At 47.6% G+C, this 17,407-nt stretch overlaps 1 protein-coding gene across 5 annotated transcripts in view; it reads left to right on the plus strand.

Annotated features, from left to right (window-relative positions):
- Nucleotides 1-17,407, plus strand: part of SKI (SKI proto-oncogene) — an 89,479-nt gene that overhangs the window by 68,181 nt on the left and 3,891 nt on the right. For 3 of the 5 annotated variants that reach the window (XM_072354246.1, XM_072354249.1, XM_072354247.1), the window contains 5 exons: nt 11,613-11,738; nt 12,240-12,355; nt 12,876-13,141; nt 13,824-14,125; nt 16,156-16,386. In XM_072354246.1, coding sequence (XP_072210347.1) covers nt 11,613-11,738; nt 12,240-12,355; nt 12,876-13,141; nt 13,824-14,125; nt 16,156-16,386 — 1,041 coding nt within the window. The remainder of the gene's footprint in view (nt 1-11,612; nt 11,739-12,239; nt 12,356-12,875; nt 13,142-13,823; nt 14,126-16,155; nt 16,387-17,407) is intronic. The other 2 variants (XM_072354248.1, XM_072354250.1) reach the window with 1 other exon arrangement.

The raw sequence follows: 17,407 nt of genomic DNA on the forward strand, positions 1-17,407 counted from the left end.
TCAGAAAGCCCACCTTCAGGGATGTCTTGACAGCATTAATGCATTCACATTAAGCACAGCCCTTAATCCATTTGCATATTTGATCTCTGAGTACTTACCCTTAGTTTTACGCCTTATTCAGTGGAAAGGCAACACGGAAGGCAGCAAATGGTAAGGTGTTCCTGTTTGCCAGAGACAGATGCAGCATCACTTCTGATTTTGATGGGGAGCGGGGAAAGGCTTAACCTTACAGCTATCCCTTTAAGGTTGTGGTTATAGTGCGGGTTTTAATCGCTACTTTGACCTGATTAAACCCTCAGCCACAGAGAAATCAGCTTACAGAAACATGTCTCCTGTTGAACCTGGGAGCAGCAGCAGGTCAAAAAAACAAGCCAAGCCAAATACCATTAGAAAAAATAAAAGCTTTAGCTCTCACAAATAGCACGGTGATGTTGTAAATCACATAGCACTGCTTTGCAACAGGATATTTCAAGTCTGTGGATGGTGAATATCCAAATGGAATCATGTAACTGTACTGTGGCTTCATCTCCTGCACAAACAGATTAAACCCATCCTGAGCATAAAACGTAACCTGGATTTTGTTAGGTTTTTATTCTTGTGCCTTCTGCCCTTTAATATGGGGTCAGGAATCAGGTGTGTGTAGGATGGAGAAAGGGGAGGAGGTACTTCGCTGGGAGCTGGGGATCAAATGAATTTTTAATCTTCTTTCAATCCATCTGCCCTCTTATTAAATTTTCCATCTTCTTTCAAGGCGTTATTCAGGTCTGTGCTTGGGTCTCTTTACCAGTGTTAAAACACCTGAACTATTCCACTAACAGCTGTGATGGTACCCAACAAAAATCCCTGATCTGTGGATCAGCAGAAGAGCTGCATGGAGGAGAATAAAAAGGGGGAGGTGGGTGGGAGGGATGACACAAAAAAAACCTTTAAAACCAGAAACTAATTTTCAGGCTAGAGTGAAAATTAAGACTTTCAAGGGACTGGCCCCATCTTGAGCTGAGTTTTGCTGATGACTGCTGAAGCATTTGGAGCCTCCAAGCCTCACGGTGACACCTGGCTGCACACAGAGCTGGGGGTCTTAATTTTTGTTGGTTTTTTAACAAAACTGAGGAAGTTGTGGGGAGAAAAGGCATGTGCAAGGCCAAACCCCAGCTCTGCCTGGAACACTGCGAGCCAGCTATCCTGGGAAGTCAACAGCTAACAAAAGACATGAGAAAGGCAAGAAGACAGAGGGCCCCAACCTATTGTTTTCCTTCTTCTTTCCAAATAATCATGACTTCCCTGACCTCCTGGCTTGTTCCCTCCAATGAGGATTTCAGGACAGCTGCTACCCTAACAGCTGAGCCAGACATTATTTGCCTGGCTTCCCGCAGTTCCTTCCTCCCACTTCAGCAGCAGCAGCAGCAGTGCGAATGACAAACTTCTCTCCCACAGAATTAATCTGTATTCTTTAATAAAGGTTTGGGATTCTATTCTGTATTTTAAATAACGTTCTTTCCTCCTTCCTGGAATGAACTGCTTTATCTCCATGGTGCTAGCACTGTGCTCCATGTTCAGAATCCTGTTTCTGTACAGTAATGGCTCAGCCTTTTTCTTATGGAAGTTGATTAAACTTGGCCTTGTTGAGAACAGGGTTACCAGGCTGATCTGCACTTTCCAAGCTGAACTTCCAGTGGGCAGGATGGTGCATTTATACCAGCAGGCTGTTACTTTCCTCCTTGAGCAGATACTGGAGGGCAAAACGTATCTGCCAGACCTTTTTTGTGCACTGTTGCTCTATGTCTGCATGGTGTGTCACCTTCTCAGGCCTGTTTTTGCCCTTGAGCTAGTAATTCCCAGCCAGAGCCTTGCCCTGCTGGGTGGTGACTGCTGTAATACTGCATTGCTCTGCTTCCAGTCTCAGGCTCCAACTGATGTAGCCGTATTCCATGAAACCTTCAAGTTAACCTGTTTGTTTAGGTCTCATCTGAGGATGGAACAGAGGTGTGCATGCAAAATGGTGCAGAGCTGAGCACAGCCCCCGTGCACCCACTGTTTGTGTGTCCGAATGAATGCGTTCCCATCACCCAGCTCTAATGGTCCTACTGCCCCAGCGATGGTGCTGTGTTTGCCTTGGAGAAGTGAGGGCTTCATTCAGGATTTGCTGTGTCCTAAGGCTTCAGGGTCAGGCGTTTATTGCTAATTTATACCACGACCTCACCACAAGTATAGCACAGTTCTACTCTTCCCCAGAATACGAAAGGCCACGAACAGTGTCTTATGTAAGGTTTTGCTTCTTTTTGGCTAGGTTGCTAGCGGTGGCTTTTCATTCTCTGCATTATAGGCTTCATCAGTAAACTACAGCTCACAGCTGGGACTGAGGCTTGAAAGTTTCTGACAAAAAAAGGAAATAAAACCAGAGACTTTGAAGCCATTGCCATCTGAAGCCACCACCAGGGCTGAGTTTCATTCCTGTTGATTCCCGTGATGTGTTTGATGGGATGTCAGAGACTTGTGATGGCACAATTCCCCAAGAAGGAAGAAAGGCAGGCTTACACTGTTGCCTTGGAAATCTTGCTTACTTGGCAGTTTGCATGTCAGTTGTGTTGGTGATAAGAAAAGCCCATCCCATGGTGCAAGGAAAGGAGAAAAGGGAAATGGGGGAGGGGAGGTCAGTGCTTGTGGCTCCAAACCTTCTCTGAACTCCTTTCCTCGTGTTTCTGGTCTCAGGCTGCAGGCCAGACTCCGTGGTGGTTTGTAATTAAACCCTAATTGTGGAGGTTCTGTGGAGTTCTCGTTGCCTACCAGGTCAAACTGAGTCTGGTTTCTATCACGAGATATTTCAGTTCAGTTGCCCCTCGAGGAGGTATGGGAACAGACAGTCCATTCATATTGAACAGATGACCATGGCTTAAAAAACCGTTTTTGTCTATTAAGCTACGGCTAAGATATTATGAAAACTACTTAATAACGTTCCCTAACATTTATACCACACTGTTTTCTTACTTTAATTTTCCAGGCAATTAAAAATAATTGAAAGTTACTGCCAAACCCCCTGAAGATATACTTTTTGTTTCAAATAAGCTTATTTTCATACTTGTGAGGTCACCAGATATTTATTTGACCATCTTTATAGGGGTCAGACACATTACACATACACAGAAGGATGTGGAATAGAACTCACATTGTAACACACAAGTGAGAAGTAAGGGGGGGGGAAAAACAGTGCTGGTTGTGCCCGGTGGGTGTTCGTATTCAGTATAGGGGCACGACAAACAGAACTCACTGCATGTGTACCTAAATTCTGCAATGCACTTAAAGCACTTAAAATTGTGCTTAAAGCCTGCTAAGTTTAAATAGATGTAAAGTAGAGGTTGGGTGCCTTGGCAGGTCTGGAGGATGACCTGGGGTCAGCAGATGCCCTGGGCAGCTTGGGCTGGTGGGCGCCTTGGGGTGCAGACCCCATTCTGGCCATTGAGGAAGTGGAGACAAAGCAGGAATGGCATTGGTAGATAGAGGCCATACGTAGTCAGACCTCTCTTAATCTCCCATCCTATTAATAGAGCCGTAGCAGACACAACCCATGTGGCTGCGCAGTCACGCTGCACTGCAATATTGCTTAGCCAGTTCTCCCCCTAAAGGCTTAAAATCTGTCACGTTACACAAGAGCTGAAAGCCTTCTTGTGGTGCCCCAGATTTTCACCTCCTGTCCATCCCGATCCCCTCCCATTTTCCCCCTCAGATTATCTTTTACTGCCTCCTTTGGTTATAACAAAATGAAGTTGTTGAAATAGGTTGTGACTCTACCTATAAACCTCTGCACGTGTACTAGGGGCACTTCCCTTCAGATCCCTTATCTGCTGTCAGAAGGTGAGTTTTCTCAGAATTATACAAAACTGGGTGGTTTTTTAGCCAGTGTGTTGTGTATCGAATAGGGCAATTTGTTCAAGGCTCTGTCTGCCATGCTGGTGAGCATGGTGACCGTCCCGGCACCCCGCTAAAGGACACGAGTCCTTTTCTATCTATGCTGTGTGCAAAATGCTTCGACCAAAATTAGGTCTGTGTGGACTGCTCACCCAGTGGAACAGAAAGGGTTCTCCCAGGCAAAGCCGTTCTGGCAGGAGGATGTGCAGCGTGGGTTTGCTGGGCAGGGTGAGCTGAAGGGCCCTCTGCTCTCTGCCCTCTCCCCTCACCCCCTGACTCCACATCTGGTGCCCGCAGCGCGTGATGCTTATTTCTGAAGGCAGCAAAAGAAGCTTTGGAAGTCTAAGACGGTAATTGGTTGTCTGCCTTTATCCTCCGAGCTCTGGGGAGGTTTCAGAAGTAATAACTGTTACTTAAAGTAGATGAGCTTCTTGTGAATTCCTTTGAATTGTGGAGCACGTTAGTTGTCGGGGACTTAAGGAAGCATCTGCCTGTCTGTAGCTTTCAAAACATTTTGTAAGCAAAGAATTAATTCTTCCCTATTTTCTGTATATGCGGGTGGTGAGAACATAGTCCTCAGAAATGGTGTTTTAATAGAGAAGGCACCAAGAAAAAAGGCCACCTTGATGATATTGAATGTGTTCAGGATGTAACTCACCTAAACCCATTTGCACCTGAGCTGTCCTGCACTGTGTGCTCGATGCTCAACTCCTTCAGTCAAAAATGCAGTTGTTTTCATCAGATGCTGCAGGAATCAAGGATGAATAGGACCTTGCACTGGTTTTTCACCAGGACTAGGGGTTTCCATTGCACTTTGTCTTATCTTTAATAGGATTTGGAACTATTAATCCATGATCAATGAATTGGCAGTCTGCTTTCACCCATATGCTTAGTGTGGGCTGAGGCATCCGAACAGGCTGGTTGGGCTCTGGGGGAGCATCACAGCGTTACAGCCGACTGGAGGTGTTTGTGTGCTCCATCCTGTGATGGGACACTGGCTGCCTCTTACACAAAGGTCCGGAGTTTTCCTGAAGCAACGTCCAGCAGATTAAACACGAGTGAAAAATCAACGACTGCAGCCCTTGAGCATCCAGAAGAACCCAGGTGGCTCCAAGTTCTTATTCTAGAGTATTGCTGGTTCCTGCAACGACACACCAGAACCAAACCGGGTCTGCTGGCAGAATGCCTTTCTGGGACGTGGAAGAAGGGTGGGGACGGGGAGCAGGTTGTCAGCAAAGGCCCTATAAATAAGCACAGGGAAGCACAGACCGCGGTGCAGACGAGCAGGGCTGCGTCTGCTGTGCTCCGCTGGCTCTGCAGCCTTGGAAGTAATTTGTCACGACGTGTCAGACGGCCGGCCCTGGCGCGGGCTGGCAGCAGGCCCCGTCCCCCCGGTGCCACATGTGTGTGCACACGTGCCAGGCGTCTGCTGCAGGGAAGCAGAGCAACCCGGCGGGCTGCAGATCCGGGGTTAGTGGGGACGGGGCTGGTGGCCTGGTTTTCCGACTGAATTGTCAGAATATGTTGTACAACAAGCACTGCCCACTGCTTGGGGCTGTCTGCGAGCAGACGGTTGTTTTGTCGTAGCTGTGCTGCAAGGACGCTCGATTCTGGCAGGATGGGTCGCTGTACCCAGAGCGTAATATAACACTATCCATGCCATAAAACCTATGGCACTGGGGACCTGAACACAGCACCTGGAGTTGGCTGCTGCCCAGGTGCTGCCGGGAGCCTGGTGCTTTCTGCCAGCCCTCCAAAGGGTTTGGCACCGTCTGGCCGCCAAAGTCCATCGTGCATCAGCTGGTGTTGGAGGGAGAGCAGTGCCTGGTGGGGCCGGTATTAGTGAAAACCTCAAGGGGAATGCTTGCCCTTTTATGTAACATTTGAAATTAAAATGAGATTCTTGGCGGGCAGAGTGGACGTGTCTCTGCAGCACAGGAACCGAGGCCTTGGAGAGAGCTCCAAGCTGGAACTTCAGTGCAGTTACAGCAAGAGATACTGGTTTCATTTCAAAGAAAACACCGAGCAAATTTCACCCACAAAGGGCTTTTTAATTTCCAGAGCCATGACCCCACAAACAATGCAGCAAGGACTGGGCAAAGCAAGCCTGTTTGTAGAGGAAATTTTGATTTTCCTTGCTGAATCTGATGGCGTGGCTCCCCTCGGCCTCAGTCACAAGAGGGGCCGGACGTGGGGCTCCTTACAGCTGCCAGTGCTGCCTTGTTTCCCTGTGTGCAGGCACAGCCCTGCTGCGTGCTGCCCTCTGCCAGCCCCTTTCCTCTGCTCCCAAGGCACGCTGCCAGCAGCGGGCAGGGATTGGGGCCCTTTTCCTCTTTAGTCCCGACCTCCTCGCGCCGCTCCCCATTGCTGGCTCAGCTGGGGAAGTGGGAGCTGAAGGTTTTGTTTTGTTTTAAACCACAGGGCAGGGAATTCTTCTCAAGCCATAACTTCTAGTTTCCACTGGAAGGGCAAAACAAGCTCTTAGCCAGTGGAAAAGAGGCTTCCAGTTGCTCCAACCAAGAGCCAAAACCCAAGTACATTGCTTAGCAAATAATCAGCTATCTTTTCAGATGTCTCTTCAAAACAAACAAAAGGAAAAAGAAGGCAGAGAGAAAATCAGAGCAGTGTTTTTCTCAGTGGACTTAGCTGCTGCTGTTGGGATGCTGACACTGTGCTCATACCCAGCATGGGCCTCGGCCTCGCTCCCCGTGCCTCCATGGCACCCTGCTTCCCAGCCCAAGCACCTGGGGATCCAGATCACTTTGAGTGGGAAATACCCATTTTGTTGAGCAGCTGCTGTAGAGACTCAAAGAGCAGCTGTGATAAACTCAGTGACTGTAGGTTTGGAAACTTGTAGGGTTGAAGAAACCGGGTGGTTTCACAGCTTTTGAAGGGCAGGAGTGCTCTCTGAAGAAGCTCTGCGGTACAGAGGATGTCGTTTTGGTTTTCCTTCCTTCCCCTGCCACTCCGAAATCATTTCCACCTTCCCAGCACTCAGTTCCATATGATTGAATCGTCTCTTCTTCCATTTGTTGGTCCTGAGATCTGCGTTTATTTCTGATCAAGCTGTAAGAAGTGGTGAGAAGGGGAGGTGGCTGGTTTTGCTGGGAGCTTCTCCTTGGGCTCCTGATTAACAGCCCAGGGATACTCAGCTTAATTTCTGATGACCAAAACAGGTTATGCTGAATTGCCTAGGGCACGCTGGATCCTACTGCGTGAGCAGGGCATGCTGTGTGCCCTTTGGGATGGGCAGCACAGGGTCAGGGGAGGCTCGGCTCCAGGCAGGCTCACACTGTGCTGTGCCCAACAGGCGTGCTCTGAAGGGAGGACTAAAGTGATGCTGCCTGGGATTGCACCTCCCCAAATGGAGGGGCAAAGTGGGAGCGTGTGCTTCAACTGAGCAGTGAAAGATGGGGACGGGGGAAGCCCTCTGCTCTTTTAGACTGGAATGTTTCTTGTGCTTGGGGTTTAATTCTTGACGCATCTTTTGAAGTGGAACAGAATTAGAGTAAGCTTCCTAGGGGAGGCTCGATTGGTAGCAAAACTCGGGGTCCCAAGCCTTTCTTTGCCAGTGCTGTGCCTGAGTCCTCTACTAAGCCACCTGTCTTGCCCAGCTTACCCAAAGTGTAAAGAAACATTAGATTGATAACAGGTGAAAGGTTGGCCCTTCATAATTGCTACAGCCTCTGCTGCAGGTGTGTTCATTGCAGCAGGGCCTGCACCTGCTCTGCAGGATAGTTGCTGCTTCAGGACTTTGCCTCCATTTCTTGTTCCCTTGGGATAAAATATGAGCTGAGGTGGTCCAGGGCTGGACAGGAGAAGAGCAACCAGATAACTGCTCATCAGGGACTCATGGGCTCAGTGGGAGACCCTGGGCCTTCAGGCTGTTCCATGAGTGGGGCTGCGGCGGCATCCAGGTGCCAGCGGGGCACTCTGTGTGCTCACCACCAGCCCCGCTCTTTCATTTCTGATGTGTTCTTGTGTTGGGATGTCTGACACGTTTTGAACCCGAGCAGTCTATCTCTGGGGTTTCTCCACATTGTATCAGACCGGCGTCTGGTCTTGTGGTTTGTGCCCCTAATGAGAAAGCTGCTTGATTTTCACAGCCAGGCGAGCATCAGAGGAGGCAGGAAGCCCCACCCTTCCTCCTGGTGTAACCGAACTCAGCTGTTGGCTTGAACTCGTAGCAGAAGCGATAGCGTGAACAAATGACAGCATCTATCTATAGACCGAGAGCCCGCTTTTTATTTTGCCTATTCTGGGTTTACAGGCTTTTTTAGCTGCAGGGTTTTCAGTTGAGATGCTTCTGATTTACATGAGAGGTAGAAATATGAAATTGAGTTCCTCAGCTTCCCGCTATTTCCCAGATTCTTTTTGAAAGAGACTGAAATACAGAGTTCACAGAATCACAGAATCAATCAAGGTTGGAAAAGACCTGCAAGATCATCCAATGCAACCAGCCGGCCATCACCAGCAGTTCTCACTAGACCACGTCCCTCAACACAACGTCCAAACCGTGTTGTGTGGGTGGTTCCACTGACCCGGCCATTCTGCAGGACTTGGCTGGCACTCAGCTCCTTCCCAAAGGGAGCACTGTCCTGTTCTCAGTGGTCTTAGCTTATCCCCTAGTGGATGGCAGCTCACAGCACAGAGCGGCCCGAAGATGCTGCAGTCGCTGGGTGCAGCAGAGCCAGGAGAAAAGGGCACAGAGAACACGAGCCAGGCACCCAGCCCAGCCCCTGCAGAGCTGGAAATAAGGTAGGGGAAGGCGGCAGATTGCTTCAGGAGTGTATTTGGTAAACCCACAGGCAGCAGCAATCACATCCATGAACAGCCCCAATACACCACATCGTAGCCATTTTTTCTGGGCCCACCTTGCCTTTCCCCCCCATTGCACTGGCTGTGCCGCCCGGTCGGCCGCTTCCACGCTGACAGTGTGCTGGGAAGGCTGTCGGAGCAGTGCGGGCTCAGAAATGCTTTCTGCTGGTTTCGTGCTTTGTTTCTGTATTACTGAACTGAACCAGAAAATTGGATCTGACGTGTCCAACGTGCCCCCGGTTGGCCAGAGGCCAAATTAGGCTGCTTATTATCAGTCTGTCTTAAAAGGGTGAATGCTGGAGTTCACATGGTCGAGTTTCCCTTTGGAATTCACTTGAAAAAATATATATGTATATATTTAAGGGCTGTTATAAGTCTTTCTGTATGATTGTTTTTCCCTCTAAATGTCATTTGCTTTAGAAAACAACAGTCTGTTGGACAGGATGGAAAGTGTCCGAGGTCATCACAGCAGCTCAGGTGTGACACCAAGTCCTGCTGGCGAGCTGTGCCACTCAGCTCCAGTTTGTTAGCAGTGCTTCTGAGCCCTGCCATGGGAGATGATGCTGTTAGAGCTGTCTCTGTGCCCTGTTGTGCACCTGTTTTCTCTCCCTGTTTTTTCACCTTGCTTTCATCTCTTTCTGGGAAGGGTGAAACGTTTCCCCCCATGCACACGTATTTACTGCTTTACTCCTTGCAGCATCTCACGCTGTCAGATCGGTGCTGGCTCCTGGCAACAAAAGGTTAAGCATCCTTCCCACGTCTGCTGCTTTTTTTGTGCTCGAAGCCCTCCTGAACCTCGGATGTCAGCCTGGATTTAAGAGAAAAGAAGGGTGACAGTGGAGAAAGCTGGAGAGGAGGCACGATTTCTTTAAAAATGCAAATGAGATCATACTAGTTCCATCTCTCCCCTCCAGACCCTTCTGAACCCGCCTCTCCCTGAGCCGCTGCTTGACACTCGGTGCAGGGTCCAGCTCCAGCTGGGTGGTGCCGAGGGGCACGAAGGCAGCGGGTGGGGGGGAGGAGGCTCTCTGAGCCCCACCACCTGTTGCCGTTCCCATTCCAAGCCCCCTTCCTCCTCCCCACCCTCCAGCGCTGCTCCCCTCCCCGCGCCGCTCACCATCCCCAGTGGATAGGGCTGGGATCGGCAGTCACTTGCCAAATACCTTTCTAATGCTGTCACTAATTCTGCACAGACAGCATCTCTGAAAGCAAGAAACAGATCGGTTCCAGTGCATTGTCCTGTGATTTCTACAAAAAGCATTCAGAAATGCCTTCTCTCAGTTGGGTTAGATGGGAGGTGCCGTGCCGTAGCCAGTACCAGAGTCAACCCTAAGTAAGCCTGAGGCTGTGCTGCAAGAATTCTTTGCAAATCCATCGAAGCTGGCATTTAGCACTGGTACGGGCTAATTTTGTACTTGCGGTTACACATATACACACCCATGTCATTCTACTTCATCTGCTACATATGGAAAGCTGCCCCGAGCTCCGGAGTGCCAGGGAATGTTTTACTGAAACCTCCAGACTTGGTTTGATTATGTTACTATGCACACTGGGCTATAGGAGCCCTAGGAGTGTGTGTGCTGCCAGATGAACTGGCATCAGCTGGATATTCGCACTGCTGCCCTGCTTCCATGCAAGGAGCAGGCTGTTCTCCTGCGTGTCAGAATTTCCTCCTAATTAAGGTGTGCAAAAGGGATGGAGTTGCTCTGGTTTCATGGCTGACGGGTTCGTTTGGAAGTCAGCTGGGAGTCCGGATGAGTGCAGTTTAGCAATGCTGAAGTCAGTGTATTCTTCAGGTAAAGTCACCACTTTCAGGTGTGAACAGTGATTTGGAGAAGCAGTCTCTGAATTTCCAGCCTTGAAAGGACCAGGAAGGTCCTAACCTTCTATCACCTTCTAACAGGCCTCTCTTTGAACCATATCAGGCTCTTAGAATTTTACCATACAGGCGTGTCTGTAAAACGAGCATAAATGCTTGTGTAATAAAAGAAAGCAAGGTGTTGGGCTGGGAAAACGCAATGCAAAGATGAGCTACTGGTGGTTGTGCAGCTTGGTTCTGCCACCTCACTTAGATCCAGGCTGATGGAAACGTGGTGAGTTCAGAACTGCGAGAAGGAGGACAGGAAGATGGAAGATGGAAGCCAAGGCAGCGTGCTGCTCTCCTTATTTGTAGCCATGGGGCACAGCAGGGTCCAGAACCTTCTCCCTCCTTGCCGGCAGACGAGTTTGTACTGGCAAGGCTTCAAGCTGGTGTCCCCAGTGCACCAGTTAAACCAGTAGTTACCAATTTTTTTGCAAGCCGCTCTGGGACTATAGGAATTTTATTCCTTCACAGTGTTGAAGGAAAGGGGCTCTGCTTGCCAAAGGGCTTTCTTATGCTTGGGGATGATTTATGGGCCAAGCTGAGCCACTTGTGGAAAAGGCAAAGCAGCTCTTGGCAGCACCCCCAGAATCCACTGCAGCTGTGGGGTAGTGAAGTCATCGGCATAACAACCACTGCAAACAGAATAACAAAGTCTGTTCTGTTCTCGTTTAAAATAATCTTTCCAGTTCAGCAACCACATTAAAATTTACCTTTCTGCATACAAAAAAAATAATAAAAGGCAGATACTTCTCTGCAACATGGTGTGAATGTCTCACATTTCTGCCTGTCACTCCTGCACCACCTACACTTTACCTGGGTGTTTTAAATGGAGGAATGAAACCACGTTGTGTTGTAATTTGTGCCTGCCCCATGTTTGCACTCCTTTGTTGTTCCTAAGAGTTAAAAATGCAGGCAAAAAGTGATGTTTCTTACATTCAGATACAAAACTTGCTTTTGCTTCATATCTCGTCTCTAAGCTGATTGCAAGATGAATAACTGTCTTTGATTTCATCTGTCTTTTCTTCAGGTCCCTTCAGATCCTCCTGCTTCCAAGAAAACCAAAATAGATGACTCTGCTTCCCAATCTCCAGCTTCTACCGAGAAGGAAAAGCAGTCCAGTTGGTTACGGTCCTTATCCAGTTCGTCTAATAAGGTGATTGCTGAGTATTCTGTAATCAAAAGAGAGATCAAGTGACCATGCAACATCCCTCTACTAAAACCAGAGGAGTTAATGTGAGAAAGACCTTGCCCAGGCTTCCTAAATTAATCACATTTCTATCCTTTTCCTAGCAAGCATTGAGCTATGCGGTCCTCCCAATTCCCTTGCCATCTTCCAGTGTTCACTGACCTTGATTGTGATGATGGAGTAAGCAATTCCTTCGTGCCTTTGAGGTACAAGAATCCTGAAACTCAGGAGCCTCACGTGGTCTGTGCAAACCACGGATAACTTGCTGGCAAAGAAAAAAGAACGTGGGGTTTCACATTGGTGGAGTTACCTCTTCCAGTGGAACCCGCTAAGCCAGTAGGCCTTGGCTAGTGGGGGAGCAGCTTTAGAGATAAGAGAACACGTACTTAACAGAACTATTAGTGCTCTGTTGGGATTAATACTTTTTAAAGATTGTTTGTACTTACTTTTCATTCTCCTCCTTCCCAGAGTATTGGCTGTGTCCATCCCCGTCAGCGTCTCTCAGCTTTCCGGCCCTGGTCCCCTGCTGTATCAGCAAATGAGAAAGAGCTCTCAACCCATCTTCCTGCATTGATCCGAGACAGGTGAGGAGGAGGCTGCTGAGGGAGGAATGGGGCTGGCAACTGTGGAGAGTAATTGGCGAGCAAGTTGCTTTATGTTTGCTGCCTTGCAGTGTTTGTTAGTTGATCAGTTCACTAGTATTGGAATAAAAAGTATTTGGAGTTGCAGTGTTTTAGGTAGCAGAAAGTGCCTGGGGGTAATGGTTTCTTTGTAAAGTTTGATGGAAGTTGCCAGGTGTTGTAGTGATGCTGGGAGAACATGGTTTGCTGCTGTGATGAGCAACCTTCTTAAATGGCATGGGGGCTTATTTAAAAAAAATAGGGAAAAAAGGGGCTACTACCATGTCCTTGCTTTTAAACAGATTTTTAAGGTAGGCTGGGAGAGAAGAGCTGAGTAGGTGTAAGAGGAAGCCTTCGGGCACCAAAAGTCTGGGGAAAAAATACCTAAACCTTCATCAGTTTCAGTGTAACGCATGGATTGGGAAGCATTTTTAAGTCCATGAATGTGACTGTTTTCTCCTTCCTTCTGCTCCCCCCTCTCAAGCAGTTTTTACTCCTACAAAAGCTTTGAGAATGCTGTGGCTCCCAATGTGGCACTCGCACCTCCTGCCCAACAGAAAGTTGTGAGCAATCCACCCTGTGCCACAGTGGTGTCCCGGAGCAGCGAGCCACCGAGCAGCACCGCACAGCCACGGAAAAGAAAACATGCTGCAGAGACCCCGGCTGTCCCAGAGCCAGTGGCCACTGTTACTGCCCCTGAAGAGGATAAGGAATCAGAAGCAGAAATTGAAGTAGAGACCAGGGAGGAATGTAAGTGTAGATCTGCCTTTATTTGTGCTCTAAACCCCAGCAGTTAGCTACTGAATTCTGTTATATTCAAACACGATTCTGGAGGCCTGGTACCTCAATGGCACATTAAGATGCAGCCTCTGGTAATAATGAAAAGTTCATAACAAAACAGCAAAGCTTTTATGGGATATGAACATGTAGCCCAGATGTTCAGCCAGAGAGTGCAGTTGTAGTCTCAGAGCTACAGCTATGCAGCTGAATGCATAAGGCAGGGATCAGGAGTCAGAATGCTCTTAGACAGTATTGGCATCTTGGGCCCCTCAGTGAAGGATGAAGATAGAGTTGTTGTCTTCCCAACACATCCTTTAGGGAATCCTGCTGCTGATCTCAGTATGTTCAGTCCATACCTGCGTACAGTTCTGGCAAAGGAAGAGGTTCCCACTGAAAAAGCCAGGATCACATGGAGCTGTGACGTAAGACAAAGTCACAGTTCAAGCAATAAGTTGGTCCTCTGAGTTAGTCAGGTTTGCATTTTCATCACACTTCAAGCATCAAAGGATAAAATGAGTATTTTCTTTCTTCCATTTTTTCATTGATTACTGACCGTCTCCTCTTTAGAAATGGGGCTCAACATATTTTGAGTTACATTTGTTTTCCACATTATTTTTTTTTTTTATTAATTTTAGATGTTTCTATTTTTCAGTCACCTCCTCCTTATCCTCGCTCTCCTCCCCATCCTTTACTTCATCCAGCTCTGCAAAGGACATGAGCTCACCTGGGATGCAAGCCCCAGTCCCAGTCAACAGTTCATATGAGGTTGCAGCACATTCTGACTCTCACAGCAGTGGGTTGGAAGCTGAGCTGGAGCACCTAAGGCAGGCCCTGGACAGTGGCCTAGATACAAAAGAAGCCAAAGAAAAATTCCTCCATGAAGTTGTTAAAATGAGAGTGAAGCAGGAAGAGAAGCTAAATGCTGCCTTGCAAGCCAAACGCAGCCTACATCAGGTAATGTTGAAGAATAGCTTTCTCTTATCACTGTCTGCAGATGCTCTTCCAGATAGAAACCATTAAGTTGTCTCATGTTAGAAAGAATTGCCTCATTTTTCCCAAATAGCAACAGTTTTTACTGGAGAAGGTTTTGTAAATTCAGCTGGGAAACGAAACTATACAGGAACCATTCTTTTTTTCTTTTTTTTTTAAGCTTGCCACCTGTTTTTGCTTTAGAGGATAAATCCATGGTTACCAAAATCAACATTTTTCCTTTACTGAAAAAAAAATCTTCTATCCCAGCACAGTTTATTTGACTTTAATTTCACTGAAACGTCTCCGTCATTTTGGAGCTTTTACTTATAGTTAAAAAGATTTGTAAGAGTGCTGCGATTGCCCAGCTGCTGGAGGGAGGGATTCTTGGGAGACACTTGCTGAAGCTCTCATGGAGAACTGAAGTGCAGCTCTCCTCCTTCGTTCAGTGGAGAAACCCATTTCTGTAACTCCCAGGTACATCAGGTCAAAGAGAAGTAGATAAAAGAAGCTGGAGGTAGCGTGGCCATTAACAAATCACAGCGGCTGCATAGGAATGGTGGGTGAACTTATGCTTTATTTGAGGTAGGGCAGAATTAGGACACAGGAATGCGAGAGAGAACCAGATTAGAAGCTTCACATGTCCTCTCTTAATACTGTGTGTGGAGCTGGAACCGAGCTAGAAGTGTCATCCATTAGATAGCTGTGGGGCGTCAGCTGTAAAACAAGGCCCAGGGGACAGAGCACTGCTGTCTGTACTGTGGGTCAAGAGCAGGTGAATGCAGTCTGGCTTTGCTTTGAGGAATGAAACAAGGACAGCAGCTCAGAGCCACAGTTTGTGTGCAGCATCATCAGCGCTGTGTTAAAAACTGGAAAAACAAACCAAATTGGAGTGGGATTTTCTACTAGCAAGAGGTGAAAAAGTTGGAATGTGAAGTGCATAGATAGGATCACAATTAGAACTGTAATGAAAGTTTACCAACTCAAATTCTTGCAGAGCTTCATTGCAGCAGACCTCCCTGTGCTGAGCATTGCCTTTTCCACAGAGCTGCTTTTCTCTTTTTCCCCATCACTTTGTGCGAATCAGTCACTTCATTCCTTTGCATTTCAGTAAATCAGTTTCATTTTATGTATTTAAAACTAAAAATATAAGTAGTATGTATACTTAAAGCTAACTGCTGCACTTGTTATATGCAGTGTATATAGTTAAATAGGAATTGTATCAGGTAAGTGAGTGATGAAGCAGCAGAACTGAGCACTGAGGCATTAAATCGAGCACATGGTAGAAGAAATGATCCTAACCATCCTTTTCCACTTGGACAGCTGTGGGTTCCCAGTTCCACATACAGAGCAAGTACCTTTGTGCATGCTTCCAGAGGCAGGGCTGAGCTAACAATGGCCTGGATAGGAAGTGAGATTGTCAGAAGAGTGAATTTCCCATGACCCGACTGCGGCGTTACTTAACAGAAACACGTTGCTGTGAGGGTTGTGTCTGACAGGGAGGAAATGCTGCTTCTGAAAAAAAAAAGAAGTTTGTAATTTAACCATTTGGGAGACAGGCCTTTGGGCAGCCATGTTCTTCAAAGCACACCCAGCGATTTTGTCCTCTAACAACTTTTTTTAACAACTCAGGATCGTGGTGGTAGTTCCCAGAGCAAAGCATGGTTTCCATTTAGTGGAAGGTTTTAGCCTGGGGTTTCCCAAGTGCTGTGACAGAGCAGCCCTGCTGGCTGGGGGCCAGGAGACGTGGGGCTGCACACCACTAACCTACAGCAGAACAGAAGTCCTGTGAGTTAGAAAGAATATACGCAGCTTGTTTTATTCTCAGGCTTGCCTTAGGTGTTCTTGTGGGGGTTGGCAACATGGATTTCTTCGGCAAGCAGTAAGTTGCCTTGTTCGGCTTTGCATATAGCACAGCATTGTGCCTCTTCACTGTCTTCAATTAAATAGAACGTCTGTGCTAATTCAGCCTCTGCACCTCTCTTCTCACATGTTTTATTGCTTGCGTGTTGCAGGAGCTGGAGTTCCTCAGAGTGGCAAAGAAGGAGAAACTGAGAGAAGCAACGGAGGCAAAACGCAACTTAAGGAAAGAGATTGAGCGTCTGAGAGCTGAGAATGAGAAGAAAATGAAGGAAGCCAACGAGTCTCGGATACGGCTAAAGAGGGAACTGGAACAAGCCAGGCAGATCCGGGTTTGCGACAAGGGCTGTGAAGCTGGCAGGCTTCGGGCCAAGTACTCTGCCCAGGTAAGACCTCAACACCAACAGCTCATAGCAAGCACTTCTGCTTGCTATGTGCACTTCTCAGCAATAGATTGTGTCTGTATTTTCTCAGATGCCAGCTGGCCTCATTGGTCTCATTTGAAGTCCAGCTCTTACCTGTATAATGTCTGCATCCCCATCATGTCAGTTTAGAACCCTGGTCCTAATTGGAGGTCTTACTAACACGCCTGAACTTCAGTTCGAGTTCTGCCCTGAACTCTGCACATTTGACCATTAAAATTTACTGTTTACAGGCAACTAAGACAACAAGACTAATATTACTTCAGTTCCACTAATACTCAGTTGGCCATGCCAACGCATAGGGATCCATTTTAGTACGGTACACAATAGGCAGTCACTTCAGGATAGTTCCTGGAATGCAGGAACATGCCATTACATGTCAGGTGTACGCTTGAAGCTTTGAGTTCCCTCAATCCTTCCCTGCCCTTTCTGCACCAGATTCTTATGTAAGAAATTACTTTAAAGTTGATTTAAACCAACCAAAACCCAGCAGTGACCCCAGAGCTCAGGCTGCGCGTCCTTAGATCGCCTCGCTGTGTCTTGCTGTTGCAGGGCATGTGGGATGCCAGGCAGTTCACTGCTCAACCTCTGAAATAACCCAGTGCAACAGACTGAGTGTAGAATGGCAGCCTCCTGGATTTCTTTGAGAAACAGCACTGACAAGCAATTAACTGCATGCTCTGACTTCCCCTTCCTCCAAAATATATATATATACATAAATAAATCCCAGGTGCCCAGTGATACATCTCCTATAGAAGAGCGTGGTCCCACATTCAGAACCCACACCTGACATACAGAGAGCCCCTGGCCTTGATAGAGATTTCAGATGACAGCCTTAAGGCCAGCTCCTTGCTGCATCATAACTGAGAGGTGTGAGTCAGGAGTGAGCCACGAAAGGTCCTGAAAAATGGGGCACATTTACCTAAATTTAAACTGCTACACACAAGAGATGTGCACCACGTGCAGCTGCCACGCAGTATCATCA

Source organism: Excalfactoria chinensis, chromosome 20 (genome assembly GCF_039878825.1).
Source record: "Excalfactoria chinensis isolate bCotChi1 chromosome 20, bCotChi1.hap2, whole genome shotgun sequence".
Taxonomy (NCBI): domain Eukaryota; kingdom Metazoa; phylum Chordata; class Aves; order Galliformes; family Phasianidae; genus Excalfactoria; species Excalfactoria chinensis.